Here is a 15,877-nt window from a genome sequence, read left to right as displayed (position 1 = left end):
GGACGAAATGCCCTGTCCCGGAGATCCGGATAGCTTTGGGCAAGGTCAACATGCTTTTCTCTCATGCCTGTAATGTCGTCTTTCCTGTCAATCAAATGCCCCAAGATCAACCCGCGGCCGTACTCGACTCTCTGGAGAGCTTTTTCGACGTTTTCGAGTTCGAGTGAGAAGGAGCAACTATCCGCAGCAAACCCTTCGGCGACCCTAATTGCTAACTGTTAGTCTTCGCGGGACAGCTCCCGGCTGCACGCGTAGGGCAAAAGATCGATGGCGACTTTGGCCAGTCTGTCTTGCAACTCCACGATTCCTTTGTTGTCGCTCCAAATGTAGCGGAGAGCCCTGCTAGCCATAGATATCCAGTTCAAAGGAGGCTCTGCCTCGTTTTCCACGCTCATAAGCAGTAACTTGGAGGCTGTGGGCAGAGACGAAATGTCGCCCGTCAGTTGTGCCCTGTATGAGAGCATGAACGAGAGGCCGAAGGCCCGAGTGCCCCAGTCCAATCCGGTGCTATCCACAGCTTCCAGTGACTGCTCAAAGTATCCAATCGCTTCGTTCAAGTCGGCAAGCCGGGAGGCTTCAATGCCCGCGTCACCAGATTCCGCATGATTCGCTTTTCCCCCGGATTTGCAACGGTCGAGCAGTAGTGCCCCCAAGTTCGTTCTCATTTCATAAATGGATTTATTTTGCTCAGGTGCTGATAAAATCGCCTGTCGAGCAGACGCGATTGCTTCTTCGAGCAATTCGGCCTTCCCGGTCTGATTGTACAAGTCTCCCACAGTGACGGCTATGCGTATCAAGGTTTGGGTGTGATACTCACTGCCTACTGGGGCCGACTCCCTAGCCAGTCGCAAGTACACAAGAGCGTTATTAAAGTGTTCGTCGCGTTGAGATCTTGCGAATTTGAGCTTGTACAGAACGCCAACCAGGGAGCAAGCCTGATGGAAGTTCAGTGGGTCTCCTGCGCACAAGTCCTTTGATTCGATAGCTTTCTGGATTGCAAGTTCGAGATCTTCGGGTTTGTACGTCTTCGTGTAGCGGCCTTTGAGAATGTCTGCGTGGGTATTCAAAAAGGCCTTGAGTCGATTCTGATGGCCGGAAGCTAGTTCAATTGCCTGCGCAATCCTTTCTTCTGCGGTCCTGATATCGTCTTCGTTGTTGTGGACCTTGAATCGCTCATGCAGCATCAAGGCTAGGCTGCGAAGGCTGTGCGGTCGGTCTCTGATGTCCCAATCACGCCTCAAACTTACGGCGTCCTCCAGCGTTTCGACTGCTTCATGGAGGCTCCCAACGCGGCCCGTGCATAGGAACAGATATCTGTGAACCTCTGCCAAATCTCTCAAGATATCTCCTCGGTCTGGATTGTCTCGAGGATCCAATCTCTGCGCACCTTTCGGAGGTCCTCGATAGCGAATTTGGCTAGATAACGCATGCAGAAGCATTTGGAAAGTCTCCTGAATCTCCAGGCTCGGCGAGTATCGTCCGATAGATCATGTTCCCCGATCGCATCCTCGTAGATAATTATGGCCTGTTCCAGGTAGGCAAACTTTCCGGCGTCGCTGAAATTCTTCTTGTAAAAGAGTCGGTCGCCACGGCCGAGCATTTCCATGCTTCGCTTCTTCTGATCAGGATGATCTTGGCTTTTCATATCATCATACGCCGAGAGGAAATGCTTTGGGAGAGTGCTGCCTACAGCCTGTGTGTGTCTGCTGGTAGCTGAGGTCCACCGTTTCGTCTTCGGTCAGTTCTCCGAGGTGAATGTGGCTATGGGCCAGGATTTCTCCGGTAGGTCTGGATGAAAAATCCCGGAATATCGCTCGGCTGGGGAGTCGACTGGAAGACAGATCGCAGGGCGCTTTTGGCGAGGCTAACGGCGCCTTTGAAATCCTGGGCATCTCTTGTGGGCCGAGCGCGGTCGTAGATCATTCGCGCCAGGTAGTTTTGAAAGCCAGGCAGCTCATGATGATCATCCGGAACGTGTTCTAGGGCGAGGGAAAGACGCTCGATTGCCGTAAATAGCTCGACCAGTGCTTGACTCTGCATTTCCAGTGGCGAGGACTCGAGCGGCAATTCTTCGGTTTCTTTCATTTGCCGGTACCAACGGCAACATAAGTTTGCCAGGTTCAGGGAGGATTCTTGCGTAAAGGAGTGGTACTGCACTGCCTAATCCGCTGCTTCTCGAGCTTGCGCAGTGGCCTCTTCCAAGTGCTCCATGTCTTCAGTGATGCAGAATCGTCGATAAAGCACCCGCGAGAGTTCTCTAGCAATGGAAGGTCTTTCTGAGTTGGCTTCTCCAGGCGAGGTACCAAGTATCAACGGTTCGGCCTCCAAGGTCTCGACATCCTCCAAAGAACGCGGAATCTATTGACATCAGAAGACTGAAAATGCGATGACGTTCGCGTAAGTACCTGCACCTCCATGTTGCATGTATCAGGAGGGAATACCTTTTGTTTTTCCTGGTTTTGGCATCCACTCAAATCCAGTGATGCCACTTTAGTGAAGTTGGAACCGGAAAATGGGTTCGACTGCTCTCTTGGTCGAAGTCCATCGGTAAAGTCATAAGCTAAGGGAGACAGCCTTCTATTGCGCCTTGCATCAACCTCGTTAGGTAGGGCTCTGAAGCCTGCATCGGCTGATGACACGTCGTGAACGGGGCGTCGAAGAGCCCGCGGAGGATAAGTTAGGGGTGTGCAGAACGAACCCATCATCATTGAAAGTTTCATGAACCCACCCACCATGTGTCGCTGAGCCGCTATATTCACGCAGGTAGCTGCCGGTCAGCTGCTTACCCACTTGTTCAGCAAGGTTCCAAGCCAATCAATCAATCTCTACGTTGCCTAAACGTTTTTTGTTGGCCTCAAGGTCGATCCAAGACAGGGCAAGGCATACGGAGCCTCCAATCGTCACGACGCAAGCCATTTGTTGCATTAACTGCGCCGCATCACTCTGCGCTATTTGTATTCAGCGATTGGCAGTGAAACTTTTGGCTCCGAGTGTACTTCAGTCGAGGCATTCTCTTTCTGGTGGATAGGTGCAGCAGTGAAATTCCGACTCAGCGACCGAGTAACTTGTTTTTCCATAACCCAGTCCTTCACTTCTTTCTTCAATTTAAATTTGCGCTGTGGTCTCGGAGGTTTTGTTCAGATCAGTTGACCTGGACGTACTGACAACACGGAGACACACAGGTCAAGGGTAACCACCTCAGCCTCGTCAGAAACTATCATGGCGGCGACACACAAATTCAGCGAACATTCAATCAAACTTGCGTTGTTGATTGCAAGTACCTTTGACTTGAAGGGCCTCCTGAACGACGCCAGACTTATGGAGGGTGAGCTGGTGCGCAGGGGATTCGAAATCATCCGACGCTACGGAGAAGATGCAACGCAAGAGGGGATTCTTGCCGCATGGAATTCACTCATCTTAAGGATTGAAAATCGAACCGAACCCACGTTGATCAACGGAAAGACACCAGTGGTGGCGTGTGGATGGATGGATGGATGGATGGATGAATGAATGAATGAATGAATGAACGAATGAATGAACGGCTAGGTGGCGGCCGGCGCGCTCGCTCGCTCGCTTGCTCGCGTGCCAGCGCGCAAAACGAAGCAACAAATAGTATAGCACAGTACAACCATCCAATATGACGGAGCCTCGTAACGAGCAAGTTTGTCACAACCACCGCGATGCGTTCGTGCGCCACTCATTCCGTGGGTCGATCAGTCAGTCAGTCAGTCAGTCGCCATCGATCGAGCCTCGAGGAGGTGGGCTGGCTGTCGGTCAGTCAAGACATGTCAGCCAGCCAGCCAGCCAGCCAGCGCGTAGCAAGCAGGCGAGTTGTGTGTGTGTGTGTGTGTGTGGGTAAGACGAGCCGGGTATCTGCCTACCTACACACCTCTTCTCTTCTGCCTGTCTGCCAGTCTGTCTGTCTGTCTGTCTCTCGGTGACTCCGCCCGTGTTACCTTCTTACCTTGTATCGCCACGCGATGATGATGATGATGATGATGATGATGATGATGATGATGATGAGGAATAAGGAATGAGGAGGAATGAGGAATGGAGGCTCCGTCGCCCTCGTCCGGGGGCCACGATCTGTGCGACCCTCCACCCTCCGTGTACCACCCGACCTGACCGCCGCGACGTCAACCAAGTTGAGTTCACCATGGATGGCGTGGCATCACCGGATCCAGCCTCCCGCCTTCCGCTGCTCAGCAGATCTGACGAGGCTGAATTGGCCGAGTCCATTACCACCACCACCAAGGAATGACGCAGATGAGCAAAGAGCAAAGAGCGCGCGAAAAGCAGTGAGGGGGTATCAAGGCATTCAATTCGACCCGGAGATGGGAAGGATCCTACATACGCAAAAGCAAAGGGGAAAAAGAAAAAAAAAAAAAAAAAAAAAAAGAGAACAGGAAGGGGATTTTTTGTGTATCCTCCGACCACGCACCTCCAGCTCCGACCCGACCAACCGATCCCAAAAAAGGCGATTCACATGAAGGAAAAAGGAAGAAAAGAAAAACTCCGCCGAAACAAAGAAAGGCAAGTCTAGTGCCGCTACTAGGTCTACTCGCTGCTCGATGCACTCACTCACTCCCTCGCTGCTACTGGACTAGCACAACCACTTGTACACCTTCTTCCAGCGCGGCCAGTTGGCCTGCTCGGCACGCTCCTCAGCAATCAGCTCGGCAAGGTTGAACTCGCGGATGCCAGTGTGCAGATCCATGTTGTGCGCGCGCTGAATCGACGGGCGGTAGGTGAACTTGTAGCCGAGGTAGAAGGCGATGACGATGGGGGCGGCGAGGTAGGCCTGGAAGAAGGAGGTGACGAGCTCCGAGGTGGTCATGCTGGCGTAGCCGATGGGCGAGAAGCCGGTCCAGAACTGGGCGATCAGGACGAGCACGTTGAAGCCGAAGCCGATCCAGCTGCCGTAGACGCCGGGCTGGCTGCGGAACGCCAGTTCGTCGAGCGTGTGGCCCTGCGCGGCCCAGCCCCGGCGGAAGCGGATGTGCGCGAAGCAGATGCTGCCCCAGGTGAAGATGGACGAGAGACCGGAGATGGCGAGCAGCCAGTCGAAGACGTCGCCCTCGGCCGGCGACGAGGCGATGAAGGCGAGGAAGCCCAGCACCGACGACAGCAGAATGCCGACCATGGGACGACCCTTGCGATCGATGTAGGCGAGGATCTTGGGCGCCTGGCCCTGCTCGGCCAGCGCGGCCAGCGTACGCGACGAGCCGTAGATGGACGAGTTGCCGACGGAGAGCACGGCAATCATGATGACGACGTTCATGACGGACGGCAGGCCGTCGATGCCGGCGTTCTTGATGGCAATGACGAAGGGCGAGGCCGTCGCGTCGGCCGACGAGGATCCGCTCAGCAGGCGCTCGTCATTGTATGGGACCAGCAGGCCGATGAGGGTCAGTGAGACAATGTAGAAGAGGGTGATGCGCCAAAAGACCTGCTTGACGGCCGTGGGCAGCGACTTGCGCGGGTTGGCCGTCTCGGCAGCAGCAAGACCGACGAGCTCGGTACCGGCAAAGGCAAAGGCGGCCGTGACAAAGACGCTGCACAAGCCCTTGAAGCCATGGTTGAAAGCGCCCGGGTCTCTCCAGTACTTGTTGCCAATGTAGCCACCCTGGGGGCCGCCGCCGCAGTTGAGGATGATGCCGAGGATGATGAAGCCAATGACGGCCGTCACCTTGACAATGGAAAAAACAAACTCGGCCTCGCCGTAGCCCTTGACGCCAAACAGGTTGATGCTGACGATGAGCACCAGGAAGATGGCCACCCAGGCAGAATTGTCGATGCGACCCTCATTCCAGTAGTTGACGGTAATTGAAGCGGCGACGATTTCGAGCGGCAGCACGACGAGCCATTGCAGTGCATAATTCCAGCCCATTGCGAAGCCCCATGCGGGGTCGATAAAGCGGGTCGAATAGGCGGAGAAGGAACCGGCGACGGGGAACAAGACGGCCATTTCGCCCAGGGCGTGAACGGTGCAGTACAACATGATGCCAACCAGGCCGAAGGAGATGAGCAGTGAGGCGGGGCCGCCATTGGCCAGTGCCTTGCCGGAGCCGACAAAGAGACCAGTACCTGGAGGGGGCGGGGAGTCAGAGACAGACGACAGCGACAACGAGACAAGGACGAAGATGACGAACCGATTGAGCCTCCAATGGCAATCATTTGCAGGTGGCGGCCCTTGAGCTTGCGCTGGAGCGGCGACTCGGCCGTGGCTTGGGCGGCGTTTTCAACGTCGTACTCTTTGGCGTCGGCGCCACCGGCGTGCGAGACGGGAGCGGCGGCGTGGGCATTGGGGTCGCGCTTGAAGCTGTCGATGAAGCGGCGGCTCCACGGTTCCTGGTGATTTGATGCCTCGCCGTAGGCTGGGGGCTGCGGGGGCGGCGGCGACTGGTTGGTGTTGGCCTTGTAGACGCCCTTTTCGTGGTCGACGGACATGGACACGGACATTGTGACGGGAAGGGGCCTCGGTGGGCCGCGGGAGGAGGACGATGGGGGAGGAGAAGGGGGGAGGGAGGGAAGGAGGGAGGGAGGGCGAGGTCGAGGTCGAGGTCGAGGCCGAGATCGAAGGTGAGGTTCTTCAACGACAGCAGCAGCGCTGGCCGTCGGCGGGCTTTAAGAATTGGTGTCGCAGGGAGGGGGGGGGGGGGGGGGGGCTGCTTTCAGTAAGGACGACATGTCTTATCTCTCGGCGCAGTACCCCGGCCCATGTAACGCTGTATGTCAGCCTTGTGGAGGAAAAGATCAATTAAAAGAGGCCGTCTTCAGACCTTCCTGATAAGACATGGCGCGTAATTCAATTGCTGACGGGAGTGTAACATTCAGAGTTTTTTTTTTTTTTTTTTTTTTCCTCTTTTTTTCCCCCCGGAATTCTGGAAGCCTGCCTGTTTGTGCAGGATGGATGCATGGCATGGCGTGGCATGAGGCGGCGGCAGTGCCCAGCAAGGCTGGACTAGACTAGACTAGACTACGGGCTGGCAGGTGTTTGCTGAGCTGAGGTCACGCTATACCAGACCAGCGATAGGCGCTTGACTCGCTCGCCCCGGAGGCCTTGTCACTCTTCTGTCCATCAATCAACTGCTTGTGCGACGACGGCGGACGGCGGACGGCGGATACGACACTGCAGAGCTGTAAGTATTGCCTCGTTCATCGACAGACGGTGGCGCCGAACGAGCATCCCAATCCTAAAAAAGCCATATTACGATGATGATGATGATGATGATGATAAGAGTCGTTCGTGGGTTCGCTGGTTTTGCATGGAGCTTATCTCTGCGACACGTCGTCGAGAAGAAACGGCGCCAGCAGCCAGGATACGGGCCAGATTTTCCATCTTAAGCTTCTTCAGGTCTGCCTTTGGTTCTTTCTCCCTTGCTTGCCACGGGCAATTCGAAGAGTCGGGTCCAGTCCAGTCGAGTCGAAGACCAGACGGACCCTCGACCCCGACGCCCGCCGACTGCGCGCATGCATCTCCTCTGTGCCTCATCAGCGACGACCGACGGTACGTGAAAAGAATTGTCACCCATCAGGAACCCGCTTCCGAAATCTCGCACGACTCGCGAGCTTCCTCAACCGACTGACTGCCAAGCCCACTTCGGCCTGCCCCGGCGCCAACATCATCATCATCACCATCATCACCGCAGCAGTATCTAGTCATCCCACACAAACCCCACGCCTTGTCCCTCTGCAACATGGCACCCCCTCGCAACCATCGCCGTCTCCCTCGGCCCGTTCACCTCACTTCGTCCGGTTGACCAACTCAGCATTGCCTCTTGCCTCTCTCTGTTTTCCCGCCACATTCGCTTTTATCCGCCCCAGCCAGCCCATACGCCATCCTTCCATCGTACCGTATGCGTGACAGACGACGACGACGACAAAGGGAACCCAAGCCGGCCCAACCTGCTCGGATCTCGTAAAACCAGACAGACAGACGCCTCTTGCGCCCATCATCGTTGCCGCAGCCACTCAAATTTCCTCCGTTCAAACAAAGGCTTGGTATGGTAGCCCCTCGCCTCCTTGTCCTTGTCCATCGTGTCGTGCGCACAGCTACCATGTGCCAGTCGCCTCTTTCCCCAGATTCTTCATTACACATGCGCAGTAGCACAGCACACACACGGCCGGCCGGCCGGCAACCCGTTTTGTTCTTGCTCTTCGTTTTCCCCAGACCGACGACCCGACCACACCACGACCCGACGTCCATCCATCCACACATACGCTATCTTGCCCTCCTCGCTTCGCTTCGCGCCCGCACCGCGAAAATCTTAGCAAATGGAAACGTCGCGCCCACCAATACGCATTCCGCCGAAACGAAACTGGAGACCGGATGCTGCGCCTGCACGACGCACTCGCTGCGCAAGGCAAGGGAAACAACCCGCCAGCACGGCGCGCCCGACCGACCGACCGATCCAAAGGTGGAGTCGTGGAGTCGCGGAGTTGCGGAGTCTGGGGAAGCTGCCTGCGCCCCGTCTGCTTCCTTGCTTGCCTGCCTGCCTGCCTGCCTGCCTGCGTCACACGGTAGGTACAGCTATACATAATAATGTACGTTTGAGCCTACAAATATGAGGACTCACAAGCGGCAGCATTGATGTGCCTGCTGAATGCGCATCTGGCACACCGACCGACCGACGCACCGACCGACCGCCTGGACCGGGTACCGATTTTTCTCTCTCCAGAAATGCGCATGCAGTGCGTATATACATACATAGATCATTTTGCAGCGGGACGTGGTTGAGCGGCTGGCTGGCTTGCGACGGTCGCGCGCCTCTCCGGTTCGCTTGGCTGTCTCCGCACCTAAGCCTTCCGTTTGCCTCACCCGTCGTCGTCGTCGTCGTCGTCGTCGTCGCCGCTGGCGCGTCAATCCTTCGCGCGTTCTCGTGAACCACATTTGCAGCGCTTGCACGGCGCCACGATCCAAAATACAGGTAGATAGGTAGGTAGCTAGCTAGCTAAGGTGAGCGAATGAGTGAGTGAGGTGATGAGAGCTGAAACATGTGGAGTGTGTGCCCAATGACACGATGAGCCGCGGCGGCGGCGGCGGCGGCGGCGGCGGGTGATGCCAGCGACGAAAACGGCGAGCGACTGCGACGGACTGACTGACTGACTGACTGACTGACCACTCCCCGCCACCACTAACCCACCGGCCAGTTGTGTTTACTGGTATCAGATACCTGTCATGTTTGTCTGTCCGTCCGTCATCTCTCTCAATATGCGATCGCTTCCTCCTCTCCACCCGAACTTCCTCAACCTCTTCTTCGCATGCATCCATGCATCCATCCATGCCCCACACCGCTCGCTGATTGGCCAGCCAGCCAGCCAGCCAGCCAACCACCGTGCCACCCCTTCTTTCCGTGCGTCTATCGGCGACGGCGCTGCTGCGGCTGTTCCGAGGGACGCGCCGAGCGGTGTGCTGTACGTATGAACGTACATGTGGTACATAACTACTTAGTGCATCCAGTGTGGCGGAGCGTTTGCGGATGCGGAGGCGGATGCGGGTGCGGGGGACGCGAGGGAAGCGCTAGCTTAGCTAGCTATTTGCGGTCAAGCTTGACGAGTGAGCGCGATGGACGGCACGATGGGTGCGGGGAAAGGGCAAAGGAAAAGAGAAAAGGGGGTTTTTCAGCGACGACCGAGCTGCGTGGTGTGGTTGATGAGGGGATGACGGGATGACGGGATGGACGGGAGAGAATTAATTGAGTGAGAGAGAGGGAAAGGCAGGGAGATTCAGTGACCGACCGCCTTTGCCTTCACTTCCACTCGACGCGTCCGCCCAGCATCTTCCCAGCCACGCCCATCCCATCCCATCCGCTGCAGCGCTGGCAAATGAATAAAAAAATTAAAAAATAAATTTCCTCTTCCTCTCCTGCAATACTCCTGGGAGATGGATGGACAACGCAGCACTCACTCACTCTCTCTCTCTCTCTCTCTCACTCGCTTTCCCTCTCCCTCCCAGCTCAGTTCAGCTCAGCTCATGCATGCATACACGCTGGACTTCGCTTCCGCGTCGTACCGATATTCCGATATTCCGATATTCCGACATTGCGGCTCGCGGCGCATGGTCCGGGTCTGTGTCTGCTGCTGTGGTTCATTCGATACTATGCGATTGTACTTTTTCAATTTTTTTTTTTTTAAATTTTTTTTGACATTCCGAGTATTGTGTGATGATTCGATGGCAGATATCCGGACAGACGGACAGACAGACGGACAGACAGGCGGGCGAATGACTGGCTGCGTCGTTGACTCTGTCCGTTTGTTTTGCGCTTCATGGATGCACATCTTTTTGGTCTTTCCTCGTTCGTCTTCTCTCCCCTTTTACACTTTGTCAAGTGTGTGCATCTCTTTCGTTCCATCACTGTCATATCATGATGATGGTCGTCGTCGTTTTTCCATCGTCAGGGTTTCAGTCTGCGAGAGAGCAAGGCGACATGCAAGCGGGAAGAAAGAGAAGAAAGAGCGCAGGTTTTGCACAATGCGAGCAAGTTCCAAGCGGCGACACCACAGATGAGTGGGCATCGAGAAGACAGGCCGCTACCTGGCTCGTAGCAGATGGCATGTGCCCGCTGAGGGGCATGTGGGAGAGAGTGAGAAAGAAGCACAAAAGCCGCCTCTTCTTGCTCTCCGCCTCTTCTGTCTGTCCCCACAAACGCAGTCGGAGGCGTTGTGGCTAGGATCATTGAAGCGGTGGCCACTGTGCTGTCCCAAGATCACAAACCTTTCACTGCTTGCTTTCTCTTTTCTTGTCCGCTCTTTTCTCCTGAGTTTACCCCTCTCGAGAGATGCGGTTTGTGCGCCGCCCTGGAGTGGATGGAACAGAGAAAACGGGCGGCGTTTATACCCCGTCGTCTTGCCCCGTTAGTCACACTCGGCTGTTCACGCGCTGCGACTGTTGCGTGTGGCAGGCGGAGCAGGAAAGCCGGGCACCAGGTATAAAAAGGTCTTCCACTCTCTCTTCATCCGCTTGCTTTCTGCAAACACTTTGAGCTCTTAGACGAATCCCAACACTGGTCTGTCTCTGCTGTCAACGTCAGTCAGCTACGGCCTCGTCGTTTTTCTCCCACCTTCGAAGCCTCTCGGTATGAGTTCCGATTTTTTGCGTTTGGTTCTCCCGTCACCAACACGGCACCACGAGGCAATTCAATCATATCCGCTTCTGTTGCCACTCACTGTTCCTCCTTTCAATCTCTTGAAAATCCTGACCGTCCAACGGATCGATGCATCATCAAAGACACCGCAAGGAAAAGACACACAGTCTTGATTGTCACAAAGGAAACTAGAGATGTAGTCCGCGATTGGTTCTGAGCCGCAGCGCTTGTTGCTCACTTTTGCAGTACGTCGCAGTAGGCTTTGTGGGCTTTATGCCTTCGGCAGAAACATCCAGGGGGTCGCGCAGGACGGCAGACTACGGGACCAGAGAGCGCACAAAGCGTGGCGGCAACGCTGGCCGCAAAGATCTTTTGACAGGCCAACACATACCGGTCGTATCACATGGCTACTCACACGGTGACATGTTGGCTGTAGCTGCAGGGGAGCTATAACACTTCTATCTTGAAGTAAGTGTCTAGATTCTTCAACTCAACCAGTTTTCCTGGTATTTGGTCGAGAGACTCATGCAAGACAAAGAATCCTGGACTCTTCAGAACTTTCCGTGCCCTGCTTGGTTCTCAAATTCATCGCCACCCGCGCCCGTGGTCTATTCTGTGGATCGAGAAGAATTGCTTTGTCCAGGAAAAGCTGAAACATTCTAGTCCGGCGATGATGTTGGTTGTCAACGCCGCGGACTGGGAGCAGTCGAGAGACGTACTTTAGATAATACTACTCCTCTGATTTGGAAGGAATGCTATGCGTGTTGATTGACGACGAGTGAGTGGTGGCAGTGTTGAAGGCAGATTGAACACCTACCGTATCAGGAAGTCGACTTGCCGAAATAGGCAGTCGGTGGAGCAACACGCGACCAATCAAGTACGCCAAAAGGCTGACTGGCTGCTAGCATGGTGTTATTCAATCATATCCCTTTCTTTACGATGGCGAGAATCAGGGGTGGAAACGATTGAGCCTGAAAAGGAGATCACGCGACTCCAAGAACCCAGCGTAAAACTTGCTTGGAGTCCAGCCTCCTTGGCCACCTCTTCACAACAGCGAGCAGTCAGACCTTGAACAAAGCTGCGGTGGAAGATCATGTGACAAAGAAGTGATGAATAGAGTGCAAAACGTGACTGGCCACCACACGAGGACGTGCGCGTCAGGACCCAGTGACCAGCTAATCTGACCACGCTGTCTTGTGGAACCAGGCAGCAACTCTCTCGCCGTATAAATAAGCGTGCCCCCCGGTCCTCCGCTGTCTGTTAGTACATATGGTCCAGACACGACTTGACACGACTTTCCGCAAGATCGATTGGACTGCGAAGAGCAACTGAGTTCCGGGTGATTTGGGCCTGGCTCTGCTGTTTCTGACGACATGGACTTCCCCCCCAAGTACACCGTCTTCTCAAATGTACAAAATGGAAGCCGCCGCTAAAGCTCCTCGGCAAAAGTCGTCATCACTGGATGCTGTGCCTCCTCACTCACACTTGCCCAGCCCTGACTCTGGAACCCAGGGCGCCGTCACGGACCCCCCCCCCCCCCCGCTACCACTCTACTTCACCTGCAGACAAAACGAAAGGCCAAAAGAAAGAGCAAAAACAGCGACGGTCAGATTGGCCAGGACTTGAACCTGGGACTTGCCACGGAAGCGATGATAATCCACGACATGCGTTACCACTACGCCACCAATCCATAAACGTTTTCGGTTTCCGCTGCATAGTGGGACTGGGGTTTTGACACATTATATACTGATAATAATGGAGAGACGCACCACAACAAGACTGTGTCTCGTCTCGCCTTGCCTGCGGAGCCTCCTCGTGACTGACACTACATGTGACGCATGATCTTCGGACTCTTTGCTTTCAAACTGTGTATGAGAGACCACGCTCCTATCACGTGTTCCTGATCTGTTGCCACGGCTCAGGTGAGCTATCTCTACTGTGAAAAGGGGTCAAGCCTGTCGGCTATGTTGCCTGCGGAACTTTACGCATTACACCAGCGAAACGGCGCAATGTCTTGTCGTTTGCATTCGCTCCATTGTAACTTGTCCCTGATGGCTGACACGCGCTTGCAGTAGTCAACACCGGCAAAATGAAGCGACGGCGCTTTCCTTCCCGGACCAATGCGGTGGTGTCAGCCAGTCGATGACATGCGAAGGAGCTCAACATGGCGAGAACCTGGCGAGCGTATCAATTGAGCATGTTGCTCTTCACTGGGAGATCAAAGGCGACGTCAGTTCAATCCCGAATCCCGGTTGCAGTGGATTTGGTGCTTGCATTCAGACTCAACATTCACGCGTGGAAAGCACAAGGACTCTTCGAGCTCGCCAACACAGTCAACCATGCACACCCATCACTGACAGCCGACAGCACCCCACAAACGACGACGCGAACATACACGCACCATGCGCATAATATCCTCACCGCCAGCCGAATCGCCCCCATTCCAATGCCTTCCCTCCCGCCGCTTCGTCCACGGGGACTCGACAGAACCAGCCCGTCACGCCCGCGGCGCATCTTGGCTCTGCCGGCCGCGGGCGCCCAGGGAAACACACACATCCCTGACAACGCCGCCCCGGCAACGCCAAAGCTAGTTTGCGTTTGTCTCGGAAGATAGACGGACGGAAAGACATAGACGGTTAGGTTCGCTGGCTGGTTGGTTGGTAAGTGCCGGTTGGGTCGGTCGGCCGGCAGATATCCCTTGAACGGGTGGCGGTTGGTCCCGCGCTCGCCCGTCCGTCTCTCCCGCTGCCTGCGCCCGATGCTGGGGTGCGGTTGGCGGGTTGGCCGACATTCGCGAATAGGGAGGCGTGTGACGGGGGGGGAAACAAGGCTCGAGATCTTCTTCTCTGGTTTGCGGAGATTCGTGGCTTTTTCATCTGCGCGGTCAAGGGTGCCGGCCACGATGGCTTCCTCAAGTCAGGATTGTTGGATGATAATGCAACACGACAACAGCGTGCGTTGCCGACGACAACATTTACGGTCAGACTGGCAGGTGCGAGAAGTCGGTTACGTTCATGACCTGCGGTCAACTGTCATATGACATTGAACCAAGTTGAATTTGCGATGGTTAAGAATGTGGCGAGAAATCAGCAAGGCGGCTACTCGGCGCCGGGCTGTGGCAGGTAGAAACGCCCCAAGGCAGCACATTGCAAGATGGTGAGAAGGCATCGACAGACATGTATTGTATCACTAGTAATTAGAGTGATGCCGTTAAAAAGAAAAACCTCGATTAATCCTTCGGCAACAGCTGGATATGATCTCGTGGTGAACACCGTCTCGCCTCATCAAGTCGCAGCAATCTCGAGATTAGATAGAATTATACACGCGAGGCAACTCTTTTACAACTCGTTCGGTGGCTCAGTACCTGGGAACTTGCGGGCAAAGGAAACCAACGTGATGACCTGGTCGACTTGCAACGTGTTGGGGTTGACTCCAGGATTGACAGCGCGAATCTGGCCTTCCGAGCTGCGGTACCTCCGTCCAAGAATGAAGAATGTGTCCCCAGCCTTTATTTTGTATGGTGTCACTTCGGCCATGCTGTTGTCGCAAATCGGGATATTGACCACTTGGCCAATGTTGACAACGTCGGGATTAGGAATGTTCGCCTTGTTGGCTCCCTCTAAGGCTTCCAGCGTAATGTTGAATGCCCGCGCAACTTGGCCAAGAGTGTCGCCTTGCTGGATGATGTAAAACCCGGGACCGCCATTGATGCAAGTCGCAGTCGGAGTGACGGTGGAGATACACGAGGTGCTGTCGGGATGGCAAACCTGAGGGGGGATAATGATCTTCGCCCCGGCCAAAATGAAGTCGGGGACAGTGATGTTGTTGGTCTTGGCGATGTCGCAAATTCCACGGTTGAACTTCTCCGCAATCTTCGTCAAGGTGTCGCCTTGCGCAATTACATAGGTTTGCGTGGAGGTGTCGAGCTTGACTGAGCCATTGCAAACTGATTGAGATGATGTGTCAATATCGATGGTCATGTCGATGGATGTCGTGGAGACCTCACGTTGTCGAGTCTCCAAATTGGTGATCAGAGCTCGTTTTCCAAGACGTCCGACTACGTCCAAGTCGGCCGCGTCGGGATAGGCCTCAGGCATCGCGGCCGCGAAGCCGAGGAGGGATGCTCCAGCAGCCAGGAGGGTAAGGAGACGCATGTCGGATCCGTTTATGGGTTTCAAGTTTTGTGTTTTGTCGCTTGACACAATATCTGTCGAGAGGTCGGTGCAAGTGGCGACTGCTAAAAGAAAGTGCAGGGCATAAGTTACTCTTTAAAAAGCGGTGACTTGGAGAGGGGCAAGCTCCCTTCCAAGCCCGGGCAGCTAAATGAAACTCAGAATCAAGCGCAACCTTAACGCTGCTCGCAGAGCTCGTCATTCGATGTCCGATATTTGCCGTCTTATAGAGAATTTTGGTATTTCCGGTGACTGATAAGTGGTGGCGGCGGTTTGGGTTTACTCGGAAACACTGCTGTCAAGGAAGGAAATAGCCGTCAACTCTATTTCGAACAAGGTGACTCGACCCCTCTGTTTCCTCCCCGCGTACCTGCATACACGTACGTCATGGCTTTCCCTGAGTACCCTAGGCCGCACAAGGCTTGTGACGGACGACAACGCTGTCAAAGGGTTTGGTGCCAACGGTTTGAGCTAACGTTAGCTTCACGCGACGAAGAAGAATAGGTAGCGCGAGAAGGGACACAAGTCGCGAGCGCTAGCTGGGCCTAATCTAGCCATCCCGACCTGAATCGACAAAAGGTACCAGGGGAAATTAAATCTTGAAGCACTTCAACTGGG

The 15,877-nt window shown here is 55.0% G+C and overlaps 4 protein-coding genes and 1 non-coding gene across 5 annotated transcripts; 1 reads left to right on the top strand and 4 right to left on the bottom strand.

Moving 5' to 3' along the window:
- Positions 1–218: 218 nt before the first annotated feature.
- Positions 219–1,276, bottom strand: IWZ02DRAFT_494578 (uncharacterized protein; the record flags this gene model as incomplete). The annotated part of the gene is made up of 2 exons (XM_066770037.1): positions 219–1,194; positions 1,248–1,276. The coding sequence occupies 2 exons, from the start codon at positions 1,274–1,276 to the stop codon at positions 219–221; spliced, it is 1,005 nt and encodes a 334-aa protein (XP_066618234.1).
- Positions 1,277–4,546: 3,270 nt separating this feature from the next.
- Positions 4,547–6,653, bottom strand: IWZ02DRAFT_111094 (putative amino acid permease). Its single transcript, XM_066761361.1, has 2 exons — positions 6,153–6,653; positions 4,547–6,087 (listed from the first exon to the last, which is right to left on the bottom strand). The coding sequence occupies exons 1-2, from the start codon at positions 6,460–6,462 to the stop codon at positions 4,604–4,606; spliced, it is 1,794 nt and encodes a 597-aa protein (XP_066618233.1). The 5' UTR covers positions 6,463–6,653; the 3' UTR covers positions 4,547–4,603.
- Positions 6,654–9,781: 3,128 nt separating this feature from the next.
- IWZ02DRAFT_111054 (uncharacterized protein) lies at positions 9,782–10,646 on the top strand. The gene has a single exon (XM_066761360.1). It carries the CDS (start codon positions 9,887–9,889, stop codon positions 10,508–10,510), a length of 624 nt encoding a protein of 207 aa, XP_066618232.1. The 5' UTR covers positions 9,782–9,886; the 3' UTR covers positions 10,511–10,646.
- A 2,048-nt stretch (positions 10,647–12,694) lies between these two features.
- On the bottom strand, positions 12,695–12,777 carry IWZ02DRAFT_t121. The gene has a single exon. It is a non-coding gene; the product is annotated as a tRNA-Asp (tRNA).
- A 1,648-nt stretch (positions 12,778–14,425) lies between these two features.
- On the bottom strand, positions 14,426–15,506 carry IWZ02DRAFT_427406 (extracellular protein 6; the record flags this gene model as incomplete). Its single annotated transcript, XM_066765915.1, has 2 exons — positions 15,094–15,506; positions 14,426–15,033 (listed from the first exon to the last, which is right to left on the bottom strand). The coding sequence occupies exons 1-2, from the start codon at positions 15,239–15,241 to the stop codon at positions 14,426–14,428; spliced, it is 756 nt and encodes a 251-aa protein (XP_066618231.1). The 5' UTR covers positions 15,242–15,506.
- Between the last annotated feature and the right edge of the window lie 371 nt (positions 15,507–15,877).

Source organism: Phyllosticta citriasiana, assembly GCF_038021145.1.
Source record: "Phyllosticta citriasiana strain CBS 120426 chromosome Unknown IWZ02scaffold_18, whole genome shotgun sequence".
NCBI classification, from domain to species: Eukaryota; Fungi; Ascomycota; class Dothideomycetes; order Botryosphaeriales; family Phyllostictaceae; genus Phyllosticta; species Phyllosticta citriasiana.
This window is presented reverse-complemented; position numbering and strand designations above follow the sequence as displayed.